This window comes from Nelumbo nucifera, chromosome 3 (assembly GCF_055504915.1).
Source record: "Nelumbo nucifera cultivar China Antique chromosome 3, China Antique-T2T, whole genome shotgun sequence".
NCBI classification, from domain to species: domain Eukaryota; kingdom Viridiplantae; phylum Streptophyta; class Magnoliopsida; order Proteales; family Nelumbonaceae; genus Nelumbo; species Nelumbo nucifera.
In genome coordinates this window covers 19,139,916-19,167,179 of record NC_142651.1, presented here as the reverse complement: position 1 = coordinate 19,167,179, position 27,264 = coordinate 19,139,916, and the positions used below count along the sequence as shown (strand labels likewise).

The window sequence follows — 27,264 nt, the reverse complement described above, 5'->3', positions numbered from 1 at the left end:
AATGTATGACTGGATGCTATGCCCTCGGGGTATTTTTTTACTACCCATTAATGATTTCAATCCACTCTTGCTGAGTGTATTTTTAAGCCTAAAACTGTGAAATGACAGCCTTTGATATATTGTCATGGCCTCATCTTGAATCGGATGAAGTGACATCAAGTTGGGGCCACAACAATGCATCAGAGGCCGTGATTTGTGCTAAAACCACGTTGTAGCAAAAGTAAACTCTTTTTTGTTTTTTTGGTAAAATTAGAGAGGTGCTAAAGAAGAGCCCTCCCTCTCTGCCATGTTCATTTTCTGAAATATTATTCCAGTTTGAAGATTATTTTATAATTTGCTTAAATTTCAATCCGGGAGAAAACTAGCAAGGGTCTTCTCGAAATTCACCAAAGAAATGTCTCAGCTACTAGAAGGGCAAAACAAGGTTTTTAAAATTTAAAACCAGTTATGTGATGCCACATGCCAACAGTATGTAAGGTCTCATTAGTCTAAGTGCAGTGGGGTTACTCAATAAGATATATTTAAGTCTATATAAAAACTTCAGGATATATTTAAGGGTTGGTTTGATTCACAGTTGGAATTAGAATTGGAATGAGCTATTCGTATAATCTATTTGAGTTAGATAGGAATTAGAATGAAAACTAGAATCATATGGAATGGGATTTGGAAGGGAATGCAAACGGAATTCTGATTCCACCCAATCAAACCGATTCCAAACCCCGATTCCTATCAACCAAACAGGCCCTAAATCTTCTACCCATCTTTCGTTCTTAAAGAATCCAAGAGAGGGTACTCAAACTCAAAAGATAGCATAGTCTTAATTAAACCCTCAGTTAAACTAAGCCTAAGCTTAACACTCGAACTTTCTATGTTTTCATATTGTGGTAGCTTGGAAGAACAGAAATCAATGCATGTTTAATAACACTTCAATTTCCCCCCATTTGGTCGTTGAAAAGGCCCTAAACTCCTTTTGTGGGGGGAGATTGAAAGAGTAACAATACTAAGACTTGAAAGCATATTATTTGAAAATTATCTGAGGTTGGGATGATTAAGATTAATTTTGATGCATCTTGTTCAGATGGTGGTATTTGCTCGATAGCTAGTATAACATGAAATCATTTGGGGGAAGTCATTGATGTAAATGCTTATAATCTTTGAGTTAAAACTATCAATATAGTAGAGGCTTGGGCTGCTTGGGAAGACCACAACCTGACCTGTAATTTCAAATGGGAGATTCAAAGCTTGTGATCACTTGCCTGCAACAAAGGACAGTCCCGCCTTATAACCTCAGAGGTATTATTCAAGATTGCCGGAGGAAGACGAAGGAGTTGTTCATGAATGGAATGGTCTACAGACATGTCTAATGTGAAGCGAATCAAGTTGTTGACCAAGCTTGATTGTTGGAAACATAAAGAGTTGGATCCACTTTGGCCTGGCCCACAGCAGGTCATGGTTAGAATTAAGTTTCATAAAAATAGTTGAATCTTGACATTCTGTTTCGATTTTATATTTTACCATTACACCAAACAACGCCCAGTGGGGTTCCAACCTAGGTCAACAAAGCAAAAGAAGGCCAAACCAGACTAAAGGTTCATTTTCCAAAGCCCAAATCCAATATTGGATCCAATATGAGTTTGCGCTGTTTGAATGTGGTAAATTGGAGGTTAAGTTTGTTTTTGTATGTCGGGCAATATAGTTGCCCATGCAACTGCAATTCGTGGGTTTTTAGCAATCAGGATTTTCTATCCACATCTATCGTACCCACAAGAATCCTACCCATGAGGCACTACAGATGTATTTTAGGAATATCTTCCTACGAATGGGGACATGTAAAAACTAAAAACGAAAGACTTTTCCTATTTACATTGTAGTGTCCTATTGGGTAGGTGTGGATAAGATCCTTGTTGATAGGAGACCTGAACTCTGTTTTTAGAAGATAGGGAATTTGTTTCTAATCTTTTGAGTTGGTTAATTGTTCGTGGGTAATGTGTCCGTTAGTTGTACTTGTTTGGCTTCTCTTTGTATTCTCTTTTTTCTTTGTTACTAACCGTTTTACAATCTCGTTTTTAACAAATCTGAACTTACACATAATTGTGTTCGGATCTCTTACCCACAAGAGCCCTGCCCATACCTATCCATACATCACTATAGTTCCACATTGGAAACATTTCTTATTTTTATATGTTATCATTCAGAGAGAGATATTCGTAATATACAGCTGTATTACTCCTGTGGGTAGGATTCTTGTGAGCAGGAGATCCCGATTGCCCATAATCTCCCCTCAGACAATAATTTAGGCATAATATTGCATTTGTTTTTATGCATAAACTCATTTGTTCATGCTAAAATATATGACAAATTATTTAAATGCAATAATAAAAGAGAGCAGGCGTACCAAAGAGTGGAGATCTGCTATGAAACTTCTGTAGCAAAACACAGTGCTGAAATGCTGTAGTTCTATGAAGCAACATTTCAAATGCATTTTGGTAATCAAAGTATATGCAGTACACCGTATGCATCTATAGATACTCCCTTAGCCAAATCAAAGTACTTTCTTTGTTATTTTGGTAAATAACTCATAGTGCTTTCTACACTCGAAGTTAGAAAACAGAGTCAATCAAGAGCTCCATCGGATGCAATTTAGAGCCCGTTTGGCAAGTCTTTTTGAGACGATCTTCTTGTAGCTCTGACAGTCAATAGACGCATTGAGCTTTTGACATAAGATTTAGGCAGCCCGAAGACCGTTTAGCAGATGCGCATCTTTCCATGCGTTGTTTCGAGTCTTTTCGCGCGAAATTAAAACGCGAAAAACGCGGGAAGCTTCATTTGGAGCTTCCTGAAATCAGCCCAAAATGGGCTTCCCGCATCTTTTTGGTGCCCCGTCTTTTGGCGGCGAGATCTTCCACGTGCCAAACGGAAATAGACCGATTTTCGATCTTCTTGGCTTGTAAGCAGCTGAAAGACCGCATGGAAAGACGTGCCAAACAGGGCCTTAATTAAGAAGATTATCAAATTGTATAAAAAAGTTGGGCAACTGCATTAGAAAAGATAGATGAAAAGAAAGGTTTTCTAACCTCCGTTGGCCCGGATGGTTGGACCGTTCAGCCTGGGAACCGTCTAGGGAATTGGTTTTGTTTTACCCAAACCAGTCTCTGGCCAAAAAACGTTGAATTGGTCAATGATCCGTTGATCTGGGCAGTCGAATCATTGATCCATTCAACAGTTTTGACTATTTTTATTTTAACTTGTTTTAAATTTTTTTGTCAAAACGGATCATCCACTCAAATTAGATGGTTGAACCATCAACTCAGAAACCGGTGGTTAGAATGGTTCTGATTCCAAACCGGTTTTTAAAACATCAAAGAAAAGAAAAGATCTATGCTGCTGCAAGAAAGACATGACATCAATTATGCCCTTAATCTTGATAAATTGATTAGCATTTTATTAGCCTTTGAATCTTATCAATTGGTTAGTTCAGTTTGGAAGGAGTACAAATACAAACATGTACCATGCAAATACATACAAAATACAAGGTTTTGCACTCTATAAATATGTACTCCTTTCAAACCGATCCTTAGCATTAGGGGTGCAAAATGGATAAGATAATGATTCCATCTGACTCAAGATCCAATCCTATTTGGTAGAATTCGGATCACCCCTATCCCATCCAAAAAGATCAGATCCAATGTGTTATATATTTATAAATATAAATAGATACAAATATATATGTTATTTATTTATTTATAAATATATTATTTATATTGTATTTTTATAAATTTATTATATTATTTATTTTTTATAAAAACTTGTATATATATAATGAAAATTATTAAAAAATATTAGTATTTTTTGTTTTTTTATTTAAATTAATATATTTTATTTTTTCTTTTAATAATTTATTAATTTTTAAAGAAAATAAATCAGATCAAATCGAATACTATCAGAATTACACATAAACAGATCGAATCGAATTCGAATTCGAATATACCCCTGATTCGAATCCCATCCCATCCGTTTGCATCTCTACTTAACATTTTTATGATTCCGCTTCATGAGTTTATAAGTTTGTTCTGGTATCATATTCGAACACCCACTAAAAAAAGTAAGTACATTTGATTGGCCCTCAGAAAACGTGTGGGTCCAGAAAAATCTTCTTGATTCTACTGAAATTTCTTAGATTCAGCGGTTCTTTTTTCGTTTTCATTTTGTTCCCCTTTTTAACATGAAAGAGCAATTAAAGTGGGGATCCACCTTTTTAATAAGCATCAGCCCATGAAATTGTGACAGGAAACCAGGAGAACTTGCAAAACCGTATAATTGATTAATTTCCCTATGTTACGGTTACAAGGCGTTAAAGGGGCCCACAATGGTAAAAATAATTCAAATCAATTTGACAATTTTAGACTTCTTTTAATTAAATTTTGAAACTAAAGGGCTTTAAGCAAAACTCAACTTTAGGGGTGTAAATGGATCGGAATCCGATCCTAGGTCCGGTCGTATTTTGTTGAATTCGGATATTTTTATTTTAGAATTTTGGATCAGTTTGGATCTGAAAAACAGATTTGATTTAAATGGATCAGATTTGTATCCAATTTGAAAGGATACGATCTGATAATATTTATATTGCATTTTTATAATTTTTTTATAAAAAATATGTATATATATGACAAAAATAGTTGAAAAATATTTTTATTTTTTGTTTTTGTATTATTTTTTTTTTAAATTAATTTAGATCGAATGATATTTGGGTATCCGACATCCTTAGTAGATTCGAATCCAGATCAATATTTGTGAGACCCGATCAGATCGGAGTGGACCTACAGTTCATTGGACTGGATTCGAATATACCCTGATTTAAATCCGATTCTATTAGATGACTGAAATAAAACCAAATACAGAAATGCAGAAGAAGATTTCAAAGATTTTGGGCCCAAGATTACTGACTCTTCCATAAATAAAACCATATTCACATGGCCTGCATTGACAGCCTCTTTGCACATTAAGATGCAATTACAAAGCTATTATTCCTAGAACTCTTCTGAGGGTAATTTTTTGATTTTTCAACTACCCACTTTGATATTTATCCTTTTTGAGTTATGAGTTACCGTTTCTACTGAAATGCTGTCTGTTAAAAAGGGGTTTTGGTGGTTAGAAATTTACAGAAGCGCATTTAATAGGCATTTGGCAGGGTAATGTGAAAGACTATGTATTCAGTCTAGTACACTTATTTGCCAGCCTCAAGGCCCTCAACCACCAATGCGTGTTTTGAACTGTTTTTATCTGCTTCATTCAGACTTCTCAAGAGTTTCCCAGAGCAATTTCCACTCTCCAGTTCAGGCTGTTCAGCCTTTGTTACTTCTCCTCTTTCTATCAATCTGGCAAATTCGAGGTCCAAAACACCATAAATACATGGCAATAAAGAACAAAAGAAAGATTTAGAATCTCAGCTGTTCATTATGAGAGAAGGACCAGAAGCTAATGGATTGAACACTTGGGCCCATTCTATGACACTGTACATGTGAATGGTTCAGAGAGCCTGGTCCACCTTGAGATGAATGGCTTGAACTAATCCTCAATATTTTTATCTCTATATAAACCATTCTAGAGATGTACCTTCTGTCATTGGAAAGTAGAAAAGTCTTTTTCCTTATGTTTCTCCCAATAATAACATTGAATCCACATTTTTTTCTATTAAAGCCATTTACTTTACATCCAGTCCCAACTCCTACGAATTAACATTTCAAGCTTATACAGACCTCTCTCTCTTCTTCACTCTTTCATGAAAATGGAAGCCACCATGAGATAAAGTCGCAGCATATATGGTAGTTGCTATTTGCTAAAGCCTACTGTTCCTTTCCCTTTTAAAAATCCAACTATAGTGACCCTTCCTTTCGGAAAGTGAGACCGATTTGCTAGACGGGTCGTGCAGCGAAGAAAACAATCTTGGCTAGCTAGCCGCTTAGGTGGACTGCCGCTACACTCCCATGTGGCTAGTCTCTGGCTGAAAACAAGAGATAGTCCAGGAAATAAGTTCCCGTTCAGAAAACCTTTTTCTATCAAAGGAAATGTCTACTCGTATTTAAGAATGTGCAAGATGTCTGGCTGCTGCAGTGCTGCTGCCTTTCCAACTCGACTTCCGCAGAGTGAGGCCTTCGCAAGACATGTTCTCACACGTGTCGTCTTCTCTTTGACTTTTCTTTACTCCGTCCCCAGTCGGCCAGTCCTCATCTTTCATGTTTTGAAGCTCTACTCTAGATTGTTGGGTAGAGATGGCGAAAATTTCTCGCATTACAGTGAATCTTCTGCTGTCTCTCTTTGCGCTTTGATGTCATTAGATGTCGGGTCGCCATGAAAGGCGAAAAGAAGATGGTTTTGAAGTCTAGGATGAAATGGGTTGGTCTGGTTGGGCTTGTTCTCTCTGCCTTCTCTCTGTTTACTCATTTTCTGCTCGCTAGATACACCGGGAGGAGCATTTCTGTTTACGAGCCTTCCATTACTATCTTCCAGTGGAGACCCATATTCGATAACGCGGATCTTGCTAGAAGTGTAATGTGCAGAAAGACCCACCAAGATTTCGTCTTTTCTGTTTTTGCTTGTCATTTTCTAGTTATTCAGTTTGATCGTTTGTGATGGGGTTGTGAGGCTTTCAGTGCGTACTTACTTGTGACTGCTTCTAGATGTTCTTTCTTTTTTCTTTTTGTTTTTATTGTTATTCTACAGTCAACGAAGAAAATTTATATATCCTCGTATGCTCATCTGAACAAGCTTGATTTATATTTATTCTGTATATTCCATTGTTTTCTGTTGGTGGGTTTTCTGAATCAATTACATTTGGGTGGTCATTGAATGTAACCACCACCTTTTATATCGTCTTCCACTTCCAATTGACCTGTTTTTTCCTGTGAGATCTTTGCTAGTCTTCCTTTTGTCCTTTTTATTTTTACCTATTCTTCTGGGTTTTCACTATTTCCCTCTTTCTCTTATGCAGGGCCCAATGTATAGAAGGTTATGGGGTCCTGTAAGGCATCTTGAGTCTCTACTTCCACATGCAAATCCAAGAAGAAACTATGAAGGTTATTCTCTCTAGTACTTCAGTTCTATTATTGCAAAGTCTTCTTCTGGTGTTTAGGAAAATGACGACATATTATTTATGGTGCATTTGTGTTGGGGTTGAAAGATTGAAGTTTGGACATTTGAGGTTTTGAAGCTTTATAGATATTATTAGCTTTATGGTATCAATTAGGTGAACTTTTAGCTGCGCAGACACTTCTCACTCTTTGTTTATAATATAATAGATATCAAAGTGCAAAATTCTGTAGTTCAGCTACAATGGAACAAAATATGTTTGGAGAAGCATGAAAAAGCATCTTGTACGCAGTACGCTATAATAGAATAAAAATTGTCTTTTATTCCTATTTCTCTATCATTATAAATGGAATCACAAAGTACCTCTTCCTATCTAAGAGAGGATTAGGATTAGAAGCAAGATCATCCTCTATAACATCAATTGGGTCTCTTTAGTGAATTCTTGAGTATTGTGTAAGGCATTGGTTGGGGTTAATTACAAAGTGTAAGGTGAGAAGGGAGATAATTTCTATGTTTCATCTTCAATTTGCAGTTGACACCATCATAATTTGTGAGGATGAGGGAAATTATGTTAACAATTTGAAGGAAATAGTTGAATGTTTTGAATATTTCTTAGGTTTCAAAATCAATATGAATAAAAGCTGTATTGCTGCAATTGTGGATTTAGAGGAAATGATTGGCAGGGCTATTTGTTGAGATGAGAAAAATTGAATTTCTCCGCAAAATATGTGGGCTTCCATTGGAAGGTAATCCATCAAAATCTATCACCTTTGATGGCACCTAACCCCATAAAAGCTCTGTCTACACAGTTTCAAACTTTCTGCAGAATACGTCCAAGGCTTAGACAATATGGATGAACTCTGTTGGAGGGATTTGCTGTAAATCAGTAGGTCCAGGAATACAAGGAAAGCTTGCTAATAAGATGGTTTTTGATTTTCAACAATGGTCATTGGCTGTTGAAGGAAGGTTTGGAGATTTTTCCATTCCTTATCCAAGATTTTAAAATGGATTTGTATGGAGGGGTGGATGGTTGTTTCAAAATGATATTTGGTGAAGGGGCCTATTCACCATCTTGTGTAGTTTCTCTCATTAATGGTAACGACTTAAATTGATCTGGAATGCTATGAGAGAGTTAGAAGTAAGAAGTGGTTGCCTTTGATATTTAGGAAGGGAACTATGATTATGAACTGGGAATGCTGGCAACTCTTATTTTTGGTCTTGCAGGTGGGTACACCCCTTTCAAATGTGCAACAAAATGACATGGCAGTGAATCAAATTAACCTTGTATTGGTAAACTAATGTCATTGTAACCAATGGGGCTGGTATCCCAATTCTTTTCTTCCACCTTTTCGTTCACCTATACCCTTTCAAATAAGTCTTTGTTCACTATCTTAACTATACCCCCTTCTATTATTTCCCATGCCCTCTTACTACCTTCAATGTGCAGCAAATTTCTTCTTCTCAATGGTGAGGCTGTTCTTATTGCCCCAGAAAGGGGGTCTCTCATTTTATACTTATTAATATAAATTATACTTTACCTTTACTCAAAATGAAAAAAAAAAGCTTTTGTTCTTATTTGCTTAATCATGGTGCAATTGTTCTATGCCTATCTTGAGGATGGCCTTGATTCTGGTTTTCTTTCCCATAAGATCTGTTGACTTTAGTTCCTTCCAAGTAAACCTGTTCATGGGCATGGTAACCCGGCTGGCTTGCCCATCCTAACCATTATTTATTGGGCTTGGACATTATTTGAGCCCCGTGTGCTTGGGCTTGCATGACGGTAACTACACCTTGTTACATGTGAAAGTACTCTTTGAACGAATAAAAAGTAAGTAAACTTTAACATGATTTGTTGATATTTGGATTTAATGTGCAGCCAATATTAGTGAATGCATCGTAGTTGAACTCTAATAATATATAATAAGTATATATAACGTGTATTAGTTTATTAAATTATTACAAAATACCAATTTACTATTTAGGCCCCTTCATGCCTTAGTCCCTTTGATGGTTCCCAACTTCCCATCATTCCCAACCAATTGGTTCCCTATCCCTAATCCCTTCGACCCTTCCCTTCCCAGTGGCTGGCAGTGACTCATCCCATCAGATTCTCTCTCTCTCTCTCCCCCTCTAGTCTCCACTCTTTATAGCTTAGGCCTGGACATTTTTGTTAATAAAGAGGCAAAGCCCGACTTGCGAACAGGTCTACTTCCAAGGGAATAGCTAATGATCAATGGCTTGGGACAAAACCTTAATGGTGGACCACCTCCCTTATTGGAAAAAAAATCTTCCTAAACTTCTTTCTTTGTATCAAGCCAGAAACAACTTGCCCTTTTCCTAATAAAGTTTTTATAACAATAACTGAACAGAACTTATTTCAGTTGTCTTGTTGGCTTCATCATGTTTTTGGGGGTTGGTCCATTAGAGTTAGTGAAAGGGTGAGATTCTTTTGTAGTTCACTTTGATTCCCCTTTTATTGGAGTTTCTAGTAATGCTAGGGTTGATTTTGATGGTTTTTTTGGTTTGTAGAATCTCCGGGTATGCATTCCTTCTAAATCATCCATCCAACTCACCAAATCTTTCAAGTACAAGGGGAAGGTAAAACTAGTTAAAATTCTTAATTTAAGTAATTGTTTGAAATTGCGAAATATTTTGATGAGGGAATTCAGATGGAAAAGGAAGGGGGGGATTAGAGAACTAAATAGGAGATATATTTAGGCACGAGAGTTGATGGCAGATAGGTGGAGAAGATTTTAGGATGGTTGTGGGATTAACGTATATTTGGCTTTCCATCTAAAACTAAGGGAGGAGTTATAGGACTCCGTTTGGAGAAAAGTTTACAGGAAAACATTTTATTTTCTTTGTGGTAGTAGTGTACTGCTGAAGGTAGCCTGAAATAAGGTGACATAAGGATTTAAGAAGGTTGGTTGATTGCATATATCTAGATGAGTAGGGGTGCAAATTGGGATGGGTTAGCTCAAGCCCAACCCAAAAGTTTAGTTTTAAGTTAAACATGAACCTGACTTGACCTTGGGTAGGGTTGAGGCCTTGGGCAAGTTGATCCAATCCGACATAGTCAAGTTGATCCAATCATCATCATCATCGATGCCTTATCCCAACTATATGGAGTCAGCTACATGAATCCTGTTTTGCCAATCCAATCTATTTAAAATAACATGGAGGTGCATGTGAGTACAAACGAGAGTGTGTATGGGAGGCTGAGTTTGGTGGCACAATTCATTATTTCAGACCCAAATGAGGAAAATGTGAAGAAGTGGGCAGTTTCTGAGTGGAAACCAAATGGCTTTTTCCAAGCGAGGAAACTGAGCGCTGGATTTTTTTTGTTCATTTTCGAAAATGAGGAGGCAAAGAATATTTTGCTTTGAGAACATAAAAGTTCTGGTCTCCTGATCTGAGGATTAGAAGATGGAATCCGCTGGATGGTGCTATCAGAGATGTTGGACTAACAAGCTTGGTGTGGATTAATGTTTTTGGCATTCCTCTCCATGCATGGTCTTTCCAAACTTTTGAAGCTGTGGGTAAAGCATGTGGCGGATTCAGATTTGCCGATCCAAGAACAAGCTCCTGGAGGAATCTAGTTTTCACGCATATCCTGGTTGAAATGGATGAAATCCATCTAGTGCCTTCCTCATTGCCTTTGAGATTAGCGGGAGAGACATATGATTTGAGACTTGTGATTGAGGGCTTGTATCCGGAGATATGGGTGGGGAATATGGTTGTGGGGGAAGAATAATAGCAAAGTCCTGCAGACTGATGTTACAAAGTGGAAGTCCAACAGTCTATTTGACTTGGAGAATTCAGAGGTTGAAGGCGAGGGTAGTTCTAGAATTTTGGGTATTAGCGCCCCTAAGGATATTTTTAAGAGTTGAGGGGTCCCAATCTAAGGATGCTTCGAATTCTAATGTTGGTTTGTTGGCTTTGGAAAGCTTTGGGGATAAAGTTCAAAAGGGGTTGATAGGACATGTAGAGGGTCAAAAGGTTAATGATGTGGGGCCAGGGAGAGAGAAGGAAAAAACCATGAATAAGGGAGTGGAAGAGTCATCTGGGGTCAAGAATTTGGATGGTGAACCGGGAGGGGATTGACACAAGAGGTCTAGTTTTAATAAGAGGGGAGATCGGAATAGGCTATCCAAATTACTGGTTGTTAAGAGACAAGGAATGTCTTTTAGAAAAAGGAGTCTTGAAAATTAATAAAAAGGTTGAGAACAGATTTTGAGAGACAGAAGAGAAATTAAAAATCAATCTGTAGAGGACGAAGGGGAGAAGTTCACTGGTAGCAGACTAGCAGTATTGATTGTTGATAAAACTCAGATTAGATGTTCGTATATGTTCAGATCAGAAGAAAGAGAAGGAAAAGGAAAAGAAGGAGAAAAGGTCACAGCCGAACTAGAGAGAAAAAAATCAAATCCCTCTAGTCGACCCTTCTTTTATTTATACTCTTCTAAGATATACAAGGATTACCATTGTGCCCTCACTTAAGTGAGAGCCACATCAGCTGAGTAGTACATATATAACTAAACATAAAAGGACTGTACTACCCTTGTACAGTCGACTCTAACACTTCCCCTCAAGCTGGTGAGTATATGTCATATAGTCCCAGCTTGTTGCATATGTAGTCCACTCTTCCTCGATTCAACCCTTTGGTAAACAGATCTACCCATTGATTTCCTATGTTCACATATGCTGTACTTATCACTCCATTAAGCACCTTCTCACATACAAAGTGGCAATCCACTTCTATGTGCTTCGTCCTTTCATGAAACTCTGGATTAGAGGAGATATGAACTGCAACTTGATTATCACAGTATAGCTTCATAGGAGTGTCAATCGAGTATCCCATCTCCTCTAGTAGATGCTTCAACCACACCAGTTCGCATGTCGTGTGAGCCATAGCCCTATATTCAGCCTCTGCACTGCTTCTTGCTACCACTGTCTGCTTCTTACTCTTCCATGTCACTAAGTTCCCACCAAGAAAAGTGCAATACCCTGTAGTGAACCTTCTATCAGATATGGACCTAGCCTAATCAGCATCCGTGTATCCCTCTATCTCAAGACTTCCTCCACTTTACAACAAACCACGACCTGGAGCACCCTTCAAATACCTCACAATCCTTAGGATTGCTTCCCAGTGTGGGATTCTAGGATTCTGCATAAATTGACTCACTACGCTGACCACAAATGAGATATCAAGTCGAGTGATGGTTAGGTAATTAAGCTTACCCACCAGCCCTTTGTACCTTCCTGGATCCTCAAACTCCTCACCTGTATCACTACCCAATCTAACATTCAGTTCCATAGGTGTTTCAGTTGGTCTAGCACCCAACAACCCTGTTTCTTCTAGCAAATCAAAAACATATTTCCTCTGGCACAGATTAATACCATTCTTGGACCTTGCAACCTCTATCCCTAGGAAGTATCTTAATTTGCCAAGATCCTTTGTTTGGAAGTGATCATGCAAGTAAGTCTTCAACCTGTCAATTCCTAGTCTGTTACTGCCTGTGATAACAATGTCATCTACATATACCACCAAGAGAATCTTCCTAGCATTTGATTCATAGCTGAATACGGGAATGGTCAACCTGACACTATTTCATTCCAAACTTCTTCACCACTTCACTAAATCTCCCAAACTATGCACGAGGAGATTGTTTAAGTCCATAAATAGCTTTCTTAAGTCTACATACCTTCTCACCCTCCCCCTGAGCAACAAAACCTGGTGGTTGCTCCATGTACACCTCCTCAAGAAGATCACCATGTAAAAAATCATTCTTGATGTCAAGCTGAAACAAGGGTCAATCAAACATAGCAGCAAGAGAAATCAGAACACGAACTGACCCAATTTTAGCAACCAGAGAGAAGGTGTCTGTGTAATCAATACTATACTACTGTGAATAACCTTTGGCAACTAACTGAGCTTTCAACCGTTCAACACTCCCATCAGGTAAGTATTTAACCGTGTACACCCACTTACAGCCGACCACATGCTTACCAGGAGGAAGAGTGGTGAGGTCCCACGTATGAGTACGAGTCAGGGCCGAGAGTTCTTCTTCCATTTCTTGGCGCCACCCTAGAGAAGTGAGGGCTTCTTGGACATCCTTGGGAACAGAGACAGAGGATAACATAGAAACAAACTGTCGATGGGAAGCCGAAAGGTGAGATACAGAAACATAATTGGAAATGGGATCGAGAATGCAACTGCGTTTACCTTTCCGCAAAGCAATAGGAAGATCAAGGTCATAACTTGGGGTTGGGGCTAGGGTGGGATCAACTGCCAGATCTGTCGATGGTGATGAAGCTAGGGGAGGAGCCGATGCCTGACGATGTGTATACACTTGCCGGATAGGTGGTCCTCTCTTAGGTAGCTGCGCTGGAGGCGAAGACTGGGTCATGACTGGAACAAGAGGAACGAGATCCTCAATAGGAACTGGAAGAGGGGGTGATGGCAACAGAGGAGAAGAAGTATCCGACCTGGAGAAGAAAGGAACAGACTCGAAAAATGTAACATCAAAACACACAAAAGAACGCCGAGAACGAGGGTTATAACACTTATACCCTTTTTGAGTCTTGGAATAGCCAAGAAAGACACACTTAGTGGAACTAGCATCTAACTTATCCATTCCAGGCCCAAGATTATGAACGAAACACACATCCAAAAACTCTGGGAGTCAGGGGAAAAGGAGACAACGTGGGAAACAGAACAGAGAAAGGGGACTGACCTTCAAGGATAGACATGGGCATGCAGTTAATAAGAAAGCAAGATGTAAGTACAGCATCACTCCAAAAGGGTTTGGGGACATTCATCTGATGTAAGAGGGACCGAGTAGTTTCCAAAAGGTGACGGTTATTTCTTTCAGCCACCCCATTTTGTTGAGGGGTGTAGGTACATGAGGTTTGATGGATAATGCCATGTTGTTCCAAATATTCTTGAAAGTGTGGAAAAATACTCGCGGCCATTATCAGAACGAAGAGTTTTAATATGTACACCAAATTGATTGCGAATTTCAGCATAAAATTTTTGGAAGATAGAAAACAATTCACTCTTTTCTTTCATAAGGTAAAGCCATGTCATCCTTGAATAATCATCAACAAAAATTACAAAGTACTTGTAACCATTATAAGACACTACTCTGTTTGGACCCCTGATGTCCGAATGAACTAAAGAAAAAGGACTCAATGTACAACTATCAACTCTAGGACTAAAGAAGAAACGATGATGTTTTCCAAACTGACACGACTCACAATTTAAATTAGAAAGACGACGCAACGACGAAACAAGTAATTGAAGAGCTCTAAGAGGCGGATGACCAAGTCTGCAGTGCCACTGATGAGGGGAGAGAGATGACTGAAGAGCTATTGCCGAACCACCTCCATCAAGATAATACAATCCACCAGCTTCATGCCCTCCACCAATCTTCATCCCCGTCTTGAAATCCCGAAACACACAAGAGGAAGGGTAAAAAGTTATTGAGCAATTGAGAGACTGAATCAATTTACTAACAGACATCAGGTTAAAGGGAAACTTGGGAACATATAAAACTGAGGAGAGGGATAATGAGTCAGTGTCAACATTACCATACCACATATGGCTAATGTAGAGCCGTTGGCAAAAGTAATAGATTGGGAAGTGGAGGACGGAGAAATGGATGAAAACACACCTGGAGTTTCAGTCATATAATCGGAAGCTCCAGAATCTATAATCCAACGGGAAGATGTGGATGCCAGACAAGCCGTACCTGTGTGTGCAAGGGTAGCTGTGTTCTGTTGAGATGTACCCTGAATGAACCGCTCATACTCATCCTGTGAAACACTCATCATCTCCTTTTTGGAAGCATCCGTAGATGTAGTGGGGATCTGATCAGTGACTTGAGATTCTTGTCTTGAACTACCACCATTTACAGTTGCATGATTCGCCCAGGTTGAAGGTGGGCCATGTAGATCATAGCAAAAGTTGATAGTATGTCCCTCCATACCATAGTGAGTACACTTTCTCTGAGTATTACCACGTCCCCTACCACGGGCTCCCCCTGAGTCTCGTCCTCCAACACGACCACCACCACGATTATACATTCCACCACCACCACGACCATACATGGGTCCACCACCACTACCACGACCATGCTGACCTCCTCTACCACCATGACCTCCCCCTCTCGTAACTGCAAATGCAGACCTATCTGACATAGTGGAAGTCTCTATGGGTCCAACTGAAATCCTCCGAAGACGAGCAAACACTTCCTCAAGAGAGGGAAGAGCAGATCCACCTAATATCTGTGCCCTTACGGGTTCATACTCAGATTTCAGCCCTACTAAAAATCTGGTCGCATCCAATTGCTCTCTCTGTTGTTGCTGAATTTTGACATCAGGTGTAAGAGGATGATAAACATTCAACTCATTTCGTAAATTTCTCATATTGGCATAATAGTCCTCAAGACTCTGATTCCCTTGTTGCAGATTGAAGTACTCTTGGTACAGTTGGTAAACCCTAGTAGTGTTATCTTGTCCAGAATATAGTTTCCTTGCATGATCCTAAACTTCCTTGGCTGTATCTAAAAACATGAAGTTCACACTAATTTTGGACTCCATGCTATTCCATACCCAAGTCATAATTTGAGCATCCTCCTGCTCCCATTCATCATATCCCGGAGAATCAATTGGGGGTTTATCTTCCCTCACATGTTTCACTTTTTTTTTGGCTTTCAGGAAAACTTCAACAGATTTAGCCCAAGGAACATAATTCTCACCATTCAGTTTTATAGAGGTCATCTGCACATTCAGATAATCAGAAGGCACCATCACACTTGATTTGTATTCACTGCTGTCTCCCATAACTGCACAAAAAACAGTGGGAAGTTGTCCACTAAATTGTTACTCTACTGCCCTAATAAATCACCACACTCCACACGAATGACTGAACACCACTAGGGTTCCTAGTACCAGGTTTCAGCAGCAACACTCACAACTATTCACCATTGTTTCAGCAACAATATTCACAACTGTTCACCACTTTTAGCAACAACACTACTGTTGCCGTTTACTGTCAGCACTATAAACCCTTACAACACACCTCACGAATAATATTTTCAGTTCTGCAATATATAAAAGATACTTGCTACATACCACAACTTAGTTCGAAGATCATGTACCTGTCGAGTAGAGGGTACCAAGTCTGCATTGTCACCATCACAAAACCAGCCCTCTTCGAATTGCAAGTAGAGGGTTTTCTACCAACCACACAAAACCACAATGACTGCACTCATTGGAGGCATGGAAACCCCCAAAAGGAGAAAACGACCAGTCCTTTTCTTTCTTTCTGGAAAACTCTCTAAATATCAATGAGAATTCTGCAAAACCCTAGAGAGGAATGCGCAAAACAGAGAGAAAATGAGACAACTGATCTGAACTGATTATTGTGGCTCTGATACCATGATAAAACTCAGATTAGATGTCCGTATATGTTCAGACCAAAAGAAAGAGAAGGAAAAGAGAGAGAGAAGGAGAAGAAGAAAGAGAAAGAAAAGAAGGAGAAAAGGTCGCAGCCGAACTAGAGAGAAAAAATCAAATCCCTCTAGTCGGCCCTTCTTTTATTTATACTCTTCTAAGATATACAAGGATTACCATTGTGCCCTCACTTAAGTGAGAGCCACATCATCTGAGCAGTACATATATAGCTAAACATAAAAGGACTGTACTACCCTTGTACAGCCGACTCTAACAATTGTATCAATGACAAGACCGGTCTATTTACGGGGACGTGGCATTTGTGTTACGATGGATCTATAGTGGTGTGTGGTGATCAAGTAGGTCAAGACAATGCACTCAGATCATCAAAAGAAAGTGTGGAGAAGAAACTGTTGCTACTGATGAGGGACACACCGTTGGAGAAGGATTCGTCTCTGTAGTCAAGCTTTCATCTGTTTCTCCAGATTGCTTCAAGGAGGTTGTGGTTGGTAAGCTAGGTGTTGATCTGGGTCGCAGGAGGAAGATTGAGGAAAGGAATGAAACAAAGGAAGCTGGTTCAGTTCCAAAGAAGACTTGCTCTTCTAGTAAGATGCATATTGTCCATGTTATGAAAGTTTTCTCTAGACTAAAACTCGGCTTGGTGAGAGCAGGTCCTACAAAAAATTTTAAGAAAGTTTGCAAGAGAATGAGTGCAGCCATTGCAGGGTTAGCGGTAGGGCTGCCACTTGGGGCCATGTTAGCCTGAACCTAACCCGAAAAGGTCGGGTTGAAGTTGGGGTTAGGGTTGAAAAACTTGAGCACAACTTGACTTTAGGTTCTGTTAGGGTTGAGAGGCCATGGGCAACCCGATCCAACCTGAACCCAACATGTCTTCATATTTGTATATGTATATAAATTTGTATATATTTATGTATGTATGCATTCATGTTTATGTGTATATATCTATGCATATGCAACTACGTATCTGTGAAATTATGCATTTATATCATGTATCACAATTTTAAGTTTAAAGGCAAAAACTTTATAGTATAAGATAAGTATACTATGAAATCCGATTGTAATCCGAATTTGATTAGAATCTAACATAAATCTGATGGGCAAGATCTGATTTGAATTCTAATAAAAACGAACCAATTTGGATCTATCTATATCCGATCCAATCCGCTTGCAGCCTTATAGAGAAGCAAACTGTATGGAAGATTCTCTAGCAGGAGCTGGGGTTGTAAGGCCTCTCTATTATGGAGTGAATTAGGGTTGGGAAATAAATTCTAATTAGTGGTCACAAGAAAAAAAGAGATGGACAGATAATGGCTGTTTCTTCTGTACCCTACTAGCCTTTTTCTTGACCTTAGAATTGAGATTGTTCAATGTTAAATATCTTTTTGCTGTTGCTTAAGAACATGTGTTAGTGGTGTTAGTGAAGGGGTATTTCAGTCTTTGTACTTGTTGAGTGTGCTGATGTGTACTGTTATGTTAGTTCGAGTGCCTCTTACTTAAAGAAGGGCACTCAAGTCTTTTTCAATAAGTCAATAATATAATAATAGGTCTGGCCGAATCAAGGGATTAACTTTTGTCCCTAATTCGAACCAGCCTTTCTCTCTTTTCTCTCTTCTCTCTTTTCTTCTTTCCTCTCCTACTTCTTGCTGTCTACTTTACTCTACAGTCAACGAACAAGACAGAATTCTATGGCAGGTCAAACTTCAACATGGTATCAGAGCTAGGTTCACCAAATCAGACTTGCTAGAATTCTGCCTTCTGCGCATTCGAATTAGGGTTTCACTTGGGGTTCTCAGTTGTGAGTTGGAGACTGGGAAAAGGGCTGAAAAGGAGTGATCGCCCTCTTCCCTAGGAGGTCTCTATGCCTCCGATTGTGTCGTTGGTGATTGGTTGCTGTGGTTTCTAAGCCCTAGTTAGGGCTGGTACGTGTGGTGCAGTGGTGTCTCAGCCCTTCGTATGGTTGGCCTTCAGGCGATGAGGTAAAGTTTTTTTTATATATTTTTTTTTGTTATGGAATACATGAGAGGTGTAGTACAGTTCGCATGATGGGTTCTCAGATTGCAGTATGCTAGGGTTTATGCTAGGGTTTATTCTGGTTTGTGTGTGATTCGAATGGCAATAGTGTCTACTTAATGGTGAAGCTTCCTATAGTTGTGGATTAATGTTGGTGGTGTTACAAGTGTGGTTTTCAGCTTTTGATATCGCTGAAATCAGTGTGTAGACCTCGGTGAGTAGGGGTTGTGGTGTTGTAGTTTTCAACATTTAATACTGCTGAAATCAGTGTACAGACTTCGGTGAGTAGGGTTTGTGGTGTTGCAGTTCTCAGCTGTTGAAATCAGTGTGCAGATTTCGATGAAGTGTCTGTGTGTAGTGTGCAGTGTGTAGTGCTCCTAATTCAGTGCTCAGAATTAAGGGAGTTCGGCAATGGCAGATAACAGTGATAGTAAACCTAGTGTCATGATATCTACTGACTACCTGAATGTCCAAATGACCTCCATTAAACTGAATGGAGAGAATTATGTCCCTTGGGCCAAGTCTGTAGAGGTTTTTCTGAAGGCGAAGAAGAAAGTGAAGCATATAAGAGAGGAGAAACCCCCCGCTAATTCTCAGGAGTATGAAGACTGGGAACAGGAAGATGCACAGATCATTACATGGTTGTGGAACAGTATGGAACCCAAAATCAGTGTGAACTTCATGTTTCTTGACACAGCCAAAGAGGTGTGGGATCATGCCAAGAAACTGTATTCAGGTCAGGATAATACCACTAGGGTATATCAACTGTATCAGGAATACTTCAATCTGCAACAGGGAAATCAGAGCCTTGAGGAGTACTATGCCAATGTGAGGAATATCCGTAATGAGTTAAATGTCTATCATCCTCTCACTTCAGATGTCAAAGTTCAACAGCAACAGCGAGAGCAGCTTGATGTAACACGGTTTCTGGTGGGGCTGAAGTCTGAGTATGAACCAGTACGAGCCCAGATACTAGGGGGATCTGCTCTTCCATCTTTAGAGGAGGTGTTTGCTCGTCTTCGGAGGGCTTCCATTGGATCTATGGACTCTAATGTCTCCGATAAATCAGCATTTGCAGTGTCAAGAGGCCGAGGTGGCAGAAGTGGGACTCGAGGAACCCAGCCTGGCAGGAGTGGTAGTGGTGGATCTACACATATCCGTGGTGGTGGTCGTACTGGAGGCAGAGATTCAGGGGGAGCTCGTGGTAGAGGACGTGGCTCGGGTCCACGGAAGTGTATTCACTGTGGTTTGGATGGACATACCATTAACTACTGCTATGACTTACATGGTCCTCCCTCGACGTGGGCCAACCATGCCATGACTAGTGACACCAGTTTCAGCCCTACACAGGAGAAACGGTCAGCTGACCCGATGCCTTCTACTCCCTCAGATGGTCCAGGCAAGGAGATGGTGAGTGTTCCTCGTGATGAGTATGAGAGGTTTGTTCAATCCAAGTCGCAGCAGAACACAGCTTCCTTTGCACACTCAGGTATGGCTTGTTTGGCATCCACACCCAACCCCTGGATTATTGACTCTGGAGCCTCCGATCACATGACGGGAACTCCAGGTGTGTTTTCATCTCTCACTCATTGCTCAACATCACAATCTGTTACCCTTGCTAATGGCTCCACGTCATCTATCTGTGGTGTTGGTAATGTTGACCTAGACCCTGTATCCCTATCCTCTGTTTTATATGTACCTAAGCTTCCATTTAATCTTATGTCTGTTAGTAAGCTGACCAAGTCACTTAAGTGCTCCATCACTTTTTACCCTTCTATGTGTGTTTTTCAGGATCTCAAGACGGGGATGAAGATTGGTGGAGGGCATGAAGCCGGTGGACTGTATTATCTTGATGGTGGTGGACGAACGTCAACGGCTCTTCAGTCATCCATTTCTCCTCTCCAGTGGCACTGTAGATTTGGTCATCCTTCGCTGAAAGTGTTGCAGTCCTTAGTCCCTTCATTGAGTCAACTTTCTGTTTTAGATTGTGAGTCTTGTCAATTTGGGAAACACCATCGTGTTCCCTTTCGTTCTAGGGTCGATAACCGTGTGTCGAGTCTTTTTTCTTTAATTCATTCAGATGTTTGGGGTCCTTATAAAGTGATGTCATATAATGGATACCGATATTTTGTTATTTTTGTTGATGACTGTTCAAGAATGACGTGGCTCTATTTAATGAAAGAAAGAAGTGAATTATTTTCCATCTTCCAGAAATTTTATGCTGAGATCCGCAATCAATTTGGTGTTCACATCAAAATTTTCCGTTCTGATAATGGTCGTGAATACTTGTCTTCATCTTTTCGAGAATACTTGGACCAACATGGCATTATACACCAAACTTCATGTACCTATACTCCGCAACAAAATGGGGTTGCTGAGAGAAAGAACCGCCATCTTGTAGAAACGGCACGCTCCCTCATGCACCACATGAATGTTCCCAAAACTTTTTGGAGCGATGCAATGCTCACCTCTTGTTTCTTAATTAATCGGATGCCCACGTCTATCCTTGATGGTCGTTCTCCTTTTAGTGTCTTATTCCCCAACATGTCTCCGTTTCCGCTTTCTCCTCGGGTATTTGGGTGTGTCTGCTTCGTTCATAATCTGAGTCCCGGGACTGACAAGTTAGATGCACGTTCCATGAAGTGTATCTTCCTTGGTTATTCCCGAACTCAGAAAGGGTACAAGTGTTATCATCCTAGTTCTCGTCGTTCCTTGGTATGTGCTGATGTTACATTCTTTGAGTCTACTCCGTTCTTCGTGGGGTCCGGTGCTGCTGCTTCCCCCACATCACCACCTCCTCTTCCTCTTCCTGTGGCTGATCCACCTCCTTTGGTTCCAGTCATGCCTACGTCCTTGCCTCCGGTGCCACCATTGGTTGACCGTCCACCCATCCGTCACGTATATACACATCGCCCACGTGTACCGGCTGCAGCTCCTCCAGCTTCATCACCGTCGACAGATCCAGCTCCAGCTTCGACACCAGCCTCCGACCTAGATCTTCCTATTGCCTTACGGAAAGGTAAGCGTACTTGCACCCTTCACCCTATTTCCAATTTTGTTTCACTTACCCACCTCTCCGCTTCCCATCGCCAGTTCATATCTTTGTTATCCTCCGTGGTTGTTCCTAAGGATGTCCAGGAAGCCCTTACCTCTCCAGAGTGGTGCCGTGCTATGGAAGAAGAGCTCTCTGCTTTGCATCATAATCACACTTGGGATCTCACCGCTCTTCCTCCTGGGAAGCAGGCTGTCGGTTGTAAGTGGGTGTATAGTGTTAAGTACTTGCCAGATGGTCGTGTTGAGCGCCTGAAGGCGCGGCTGGTTGCCAAAGGGTACTCCCAAACCTATGGCATTGACTACACGGAGACGTTCTCCCCGGTTGCTAAGATAGGGTCAGTTCGTGTCGTCATCTCTCTTGCAGCTATGTCTGGTTGGCCTCTCCATCAGCTCGATATCAAAAATGCCTTTTTGCATGGGGATTTGCTCGAGGAGGTCTACATGGAGCAACCACCTGGGTTTGTTGCTCAGGGGGAGGATGGTAAGGTATGTAGACTTAAGAAGGCTATTTATGGACTTAAACAGTCCCCTCGAGCATGGTTTGGTAGGTTCAGTGAGGTGGTCAAGAAGTTTGGTCTGAAACAGTGCCAAGTTGATCACTCTGTCTTCAGTCTTGACTCTTCGACAGGTAAAATAATATTGGTGGTGTATGTGGATGATATCGTTGTGACTGGGAATGATAAAATGGGCATTGACAGATTGAAGGCATTCCTACAGGAACACTTTCAGACAAAGGACCTTGGCAAGTTGAAATACTTTTTGGGCATAGAGGTAGCAAGATCTAAGCATGGCATTAATTTGTGCCAGAGGAAATATGTGCTTGATTTACTGGAAGAAACAGGATTGTTGGGTACTAAACCGGCTGAGACACCTATGGAAACAAATACGAGGCTGAGCAGTGATATAGGTGAAGTGTTTGAAGAGCCTGGCAGATACCGACGACTTGTAGGCAAACTAAACTATCTAACCATTACTCGGCCAGATATTTCATTTGCGGTTAGTGTGGTGAGTCAGTTCATGCAGAAACCTTTGGTCCCACATTGGAATGCAGTGCTAAGGATTGTGAGGTATCTGAAAGGAGCTCCTGGTCGTGGTTTGCTGTACAGAAGTGGTGGAAAACTGGTAGTAGAAGGATACACCGATGCTGATTGGGCAGGTTCTATGTCTGATAGACGATCTACCACAGGCTATTGCACCTTTCTGGGGGGTAACCTGGTAACATGGAAAAGTAAGAAGCAAACAGTTGTGGCAAGAAGCAGTGCAGAAGCGGAATATAGGGCCATGGCACATACTGCTTGTGAACTAGTGTGGCTGAGGAACCTTCTACAGGAGATAGGATATGACATCAGTACTCCAATGAAGCTCTACTGTGACAATCAGGCAGCGGTTCATATCTCTTCCAATCCAGTGTTTCATGAAAGAACCAAGCACATCGAAGTTGACTGTCATTTTGTGAGAGAGAAGGTGCTGAATGGGGTGATAGAAACTGCATATGTTAGTACGGGAAACCAGTGGGCAGACTTGTTTACAAAAGGCTTGAGTCGGGGGAGAGTGGACTACATATGTAACAAGCTGGGATTATATGATATATACTCACCAGCTTGAGGGGGAGTGTTAGTGGTGTTAGTGAAGGGGTATTTCAGTCTTTGTACTTGTTGAGTGTGCTGATGTGTACTGTTATGTTAGTTCGAGTGCCTCTTACTTAAAGAAGGGCACTCAAGTCTTTTTCAATAAGTCAATAATATAATAATAGGTCTGGCCGAATCAAGGGATTAACTTTTGTCCCTAATTCGAACCAGCCTTTCTCTCTTTTCTCTCTTCTCTCTTTTCTTCTTTCCTCTCCTACTTCTTGCTGTCTACTTTACTCTACAGTCAACGAACAAGACAGAATTCTATGGCAGGTCAAACTTCAACAACATGCTTAGGGGCCAACCAGGTTACCTCTCTCTGTATATACATACTATTCACTCGCCTTTTCTCTGAAACGGAAGGAACAATAGACTCACATTTGTAGCTTGGATGATATGATCTTGATATGTGTAAACCCACCCCCCCCCAAAAAAAAAAAAAAAAAAAAGAAGAAGAAGAAAATTTCTTTCTAAGTTGTGAATGGTTAAAGGGCGACTTATCTTGTTCTAAAATCCCCTTCAATTATTCATAACTGATGAAGGATGATTTGACCCGACCTATGAAACGGCGACACGTGGACGCTGACTCAGCGTAAGCGACAGCTCAACATCGTATTCCGGTACGGCTAAGTGATAGGCTCATAAAGCAGCCCGCTACGCGGTGGCAAGGTAAAGGAGAGGCTCGCTACAACGCGAGCTCCAGGTTCCCCGAGCTACCAATAAGGGAATACTCCAAGAATATTTCAGCTCGCGAACTAGGGAAACCAACTCGCTCTAGCACCTGGGCAGAAGACTGCCCCAAAGACCAACCTTGATGAGGGTCACCTCGAAGTACCCCAAAGAGCTTGCTGCAAAGTAGCTCGCGCCAAGGATAGCTCGCTACGAGGTAACTTGCGACTGAGTGATGCGACGCTCTCAGGAAGCTTCCATCTGACAAGACCGTACCGAACAGACTGCACTACGTCTCTCGACTGGCGGCGCAGTCCTTGTTCTTTCGACAGTCTGTGCCCACGTCTCTCGACAGATGGAGGCGTGCTTGCCCCTTTGGGACGTGTCACTCGACCAAGCGGATAGTACACTATAACAATCACCTACGCAGACCTGGCAGGTAATGGCTGCGGCAGGAGCCCAGTGGCGGTTATGCCCGATCTCGCAAGAGCGCTCCTATAAAAGCCCCCAGGGCAGAGGAGAAACTCTCTGGAAGACCTCCAACCTCTCGAATATAGTGATAAGCACGACCTCCACTCTTAGCTTTCATTTTGCCCTCTTTACTTCCATACACAGTACTAACTTAAGCATCGGAGTATTCCCATCGGGCAAACCCCCGGGAATCCTTCCTTACATCTTCTCAGGTGCCGCTCGTTGCCAGCAAGGAGCCTGTCAGCCGCCAGCTAGGAGTGCTCGGATCGCGCCGCATCATTTGGCCCCGTCTGAGGGGGAATCCCAGTGAAAGAAATAAGAGTCTGTATTGCAGTTTTCATAAAGACCACGGGCACAGCACCGAGAGTTGTAAAAACCTCTGCGACGAGATAGAAGAGCTCATCCATCGCGGATATTTGAGAAACTTTGTACAAAATAATAATAACAATAATAATAGTTACAGAACAGGTCGGCAAGGGGAGCACAGTAAAGACGCTCTCGAGTCCAGTAGTAGGCCGGCCGAACAACCACAGAGACAGCCTCCAGAGGAGAGGCCAGTTCGCGGAACCATCCACATGATAGTGGGAGGTTCGATTGTTGCAGGGTGCACCTCAGCGGCAGCTCGGACGTTGGTTCGCGAGGTCGCCCGGGAGGAGCAGAACCCCTCAAAGCGGCCAAGAACGAAAGAGCCAATTTTCTTCACAGAAGACGATGCGCGAGGGGTCCATTATCCCCACGACGACGCGCTCGTAATAAAGCTGAGAATCAATGACTTCGAGGTTAGGCGCATACTCGTCGACTCGGGCAGCTCGGCCGACATACTCTTTAAAGCCGCGTTTGACCAACTCCAGTTGCAGAAAAGCGACCTGAAGCCCGCAGACACTCCTTTGGTAGGCTTCAGCGGAGAGGAAGTCCGGCCCCTTGGGAAAATAACAGTACCTGTAGAGATCGGCACATGGCCTTGTGTAGTCAGATTCGAACACAACTTTCTAGTGGTAGCGACCCCCTCTCCCTACAATGCCATAGTAGGTCGGCCGATCACCCATGTCTTACGGGCGGTGGTCTCCACTTACCACTTGGCTATGAAGTTCCTAACAGACTTCGGTGTGGGAGTGGCGCGGGGCGACCAGCTCGAGTCCCGCAAGTGCTACGTTGCCGCCCTAAAGGGGAAAACCAAGGTGACCGATTACCTTGAACTGGAACGACCCACGGAGCAAGGCGAAAAACGAGCCACGCCCACGGAAGAAACAGTCGCGGTCCCGACCTCAACAGCAGACCCAACTCGGATGCTCCAGATCGGCGTCTCCGTCCAGGAGCCCCTACGATCCGAACTGGTAAGTTTTTTACTTCAAAATTTAGATATTTTTGCATGGTCCGCGACAAAAATGCCCGGTATAGACCCCGAACTCATAACTCACAAGCTGAACACTGATCCTGTAGTTAGGCCCGTTAGACAGAAGAAACGCAACCTAGCCCCGGAACGGTGGAAAGCGGTCGATGAGGAAGTCGAGAAGCTCCTCGCAGCGGACTTCATAAGAGAAGTCCACTACCCAAGCTGGGTAGCCAACCCCGTCCTGGTAAAGAAGGCCAACGGCAAGTGGCGCATGTGCGTCGACTACACCGACCTGAACCGGGCTTGCCCAAAAGACTGCTTCCCGCTCCCCAGAATCGACCGTTTGGTGGACGCGACCTCAGGGCATGAGTTGCTAAGTTTCTTGGACGCCTACTCGGGCTATAACCAGATCAAGATGGACCCGACAGACGAAGAAAAGACTACCTTCATCACTGAATTCGGTCTGTACTGTTACAAGGTTATGCCATTCGGGTTGAAAAACGCAGGGGCAACCTTTCAAAGGCTTGTAAATAAATTGTTTGTGCCGTTAATCGACAAAAAAGTAGAATGCTATGCAGATGATATGGTCGTCAAAACCCAATTCTCACATGAATTAATACAAAACTTGCATTCTGTTTTTGGAATTTTGCGTAAGTTCAATATGAAATTGAATCCAAACGTGTGTATTCGGTGTAACCTCGGGTAAGTTCCTAGGATACATCGTTAACCGGCGAGGCATTGAAGCCAACCCAGATAAGGTTAAGGCCATCTTAGACATGAAACCGCCCCGGAAGCCGAAGGAGGTTCAGAGGTTGAATGGCTGCATAGCCGCCCTAAGCCGTTTCATGTCTAAGTCGGCAGACCGCTGTTTGCCGTTCTTTAAGGCAATAAAGAGCAAAGGGTTCGAATGGACCCAAGATTGCCATCTCGCGTTCGACGAGCTCAAGGAATACCTTACTAGCGTGCCGACCCTAACCCGGCCCGATGAGGGCGATGTTTTAGAACTCTACCCCTCGGCAAGCGATGAGGTTATCAGTTCGGTACTAATAAAGGAAATAGATCGGGTCCAACGACCCATCTATTATGTTAGTAAAGTATTGCAGGGAGCAGAAACGAGATACCCAGAGATGGAAAAGCTGGCATACGCATTGATAGTTGCAGCTCGGAAGCTCCGCCCGTACTTCCAAGCTCATACTGTTATCGTTCTTACCAACAAACCTCTAAGGTAAGTATTGCTTAAGCCCGATGTCTCCGGTCGGTTGACGAAGTGGGCCATTGAGCTCAGCGAGTACGACCTCCAGTACAAGCCGCGAACTGCCATTAAGGCCCAAGCCCTGGCAGATTTCATAGCCAAATGCACATTCAGCTCCGAAGTTCCCAGGCCGGTTGAGCACGAGGCTCCCACCTCGGGTGAGACCGAAGCTCCCAGGTCGGTCGAGTCCAAACCCCGTGAAGTAGTAGCCAGTGTGGCACCTCTCCTATCTCGGCCAGTCGCGAGCTGGGATGAGGAGCCCTGGATCCTTCACGTAGATG

The 27,264-nt window shown here is 41.9% G+C and overlaps 1 protein-coding gene across 1 annotated transcript in view; it reads left to right on the top strand.

Moving 5' to 3' along the window:
• The first annotated feature begins 6,111 nt into the window (after positions 1-6,111).
• The window catches only part of LOC104600114 (O-fucosyltransferase family protein), a 35,832-nt gene continuing 14,679 nt past the window's right edge, over positions 6,112-27,264 (top strand). Inside the window, exons 1-2 of the mRNA XM_010262957.3 lie at positions 6,112-6,546; positions 6,989-7,073. Coding sequence (XP_010261259.1) covers positions 6,349-6,546; positions 6,989-7,073 — 283 coding nt within the window. The 5' untranslated portion in view covers positions 6,112-6,348. The remainder of the gene's footprint in view (positions 6,547-6,988; positions 7,074-27,264) is intronic.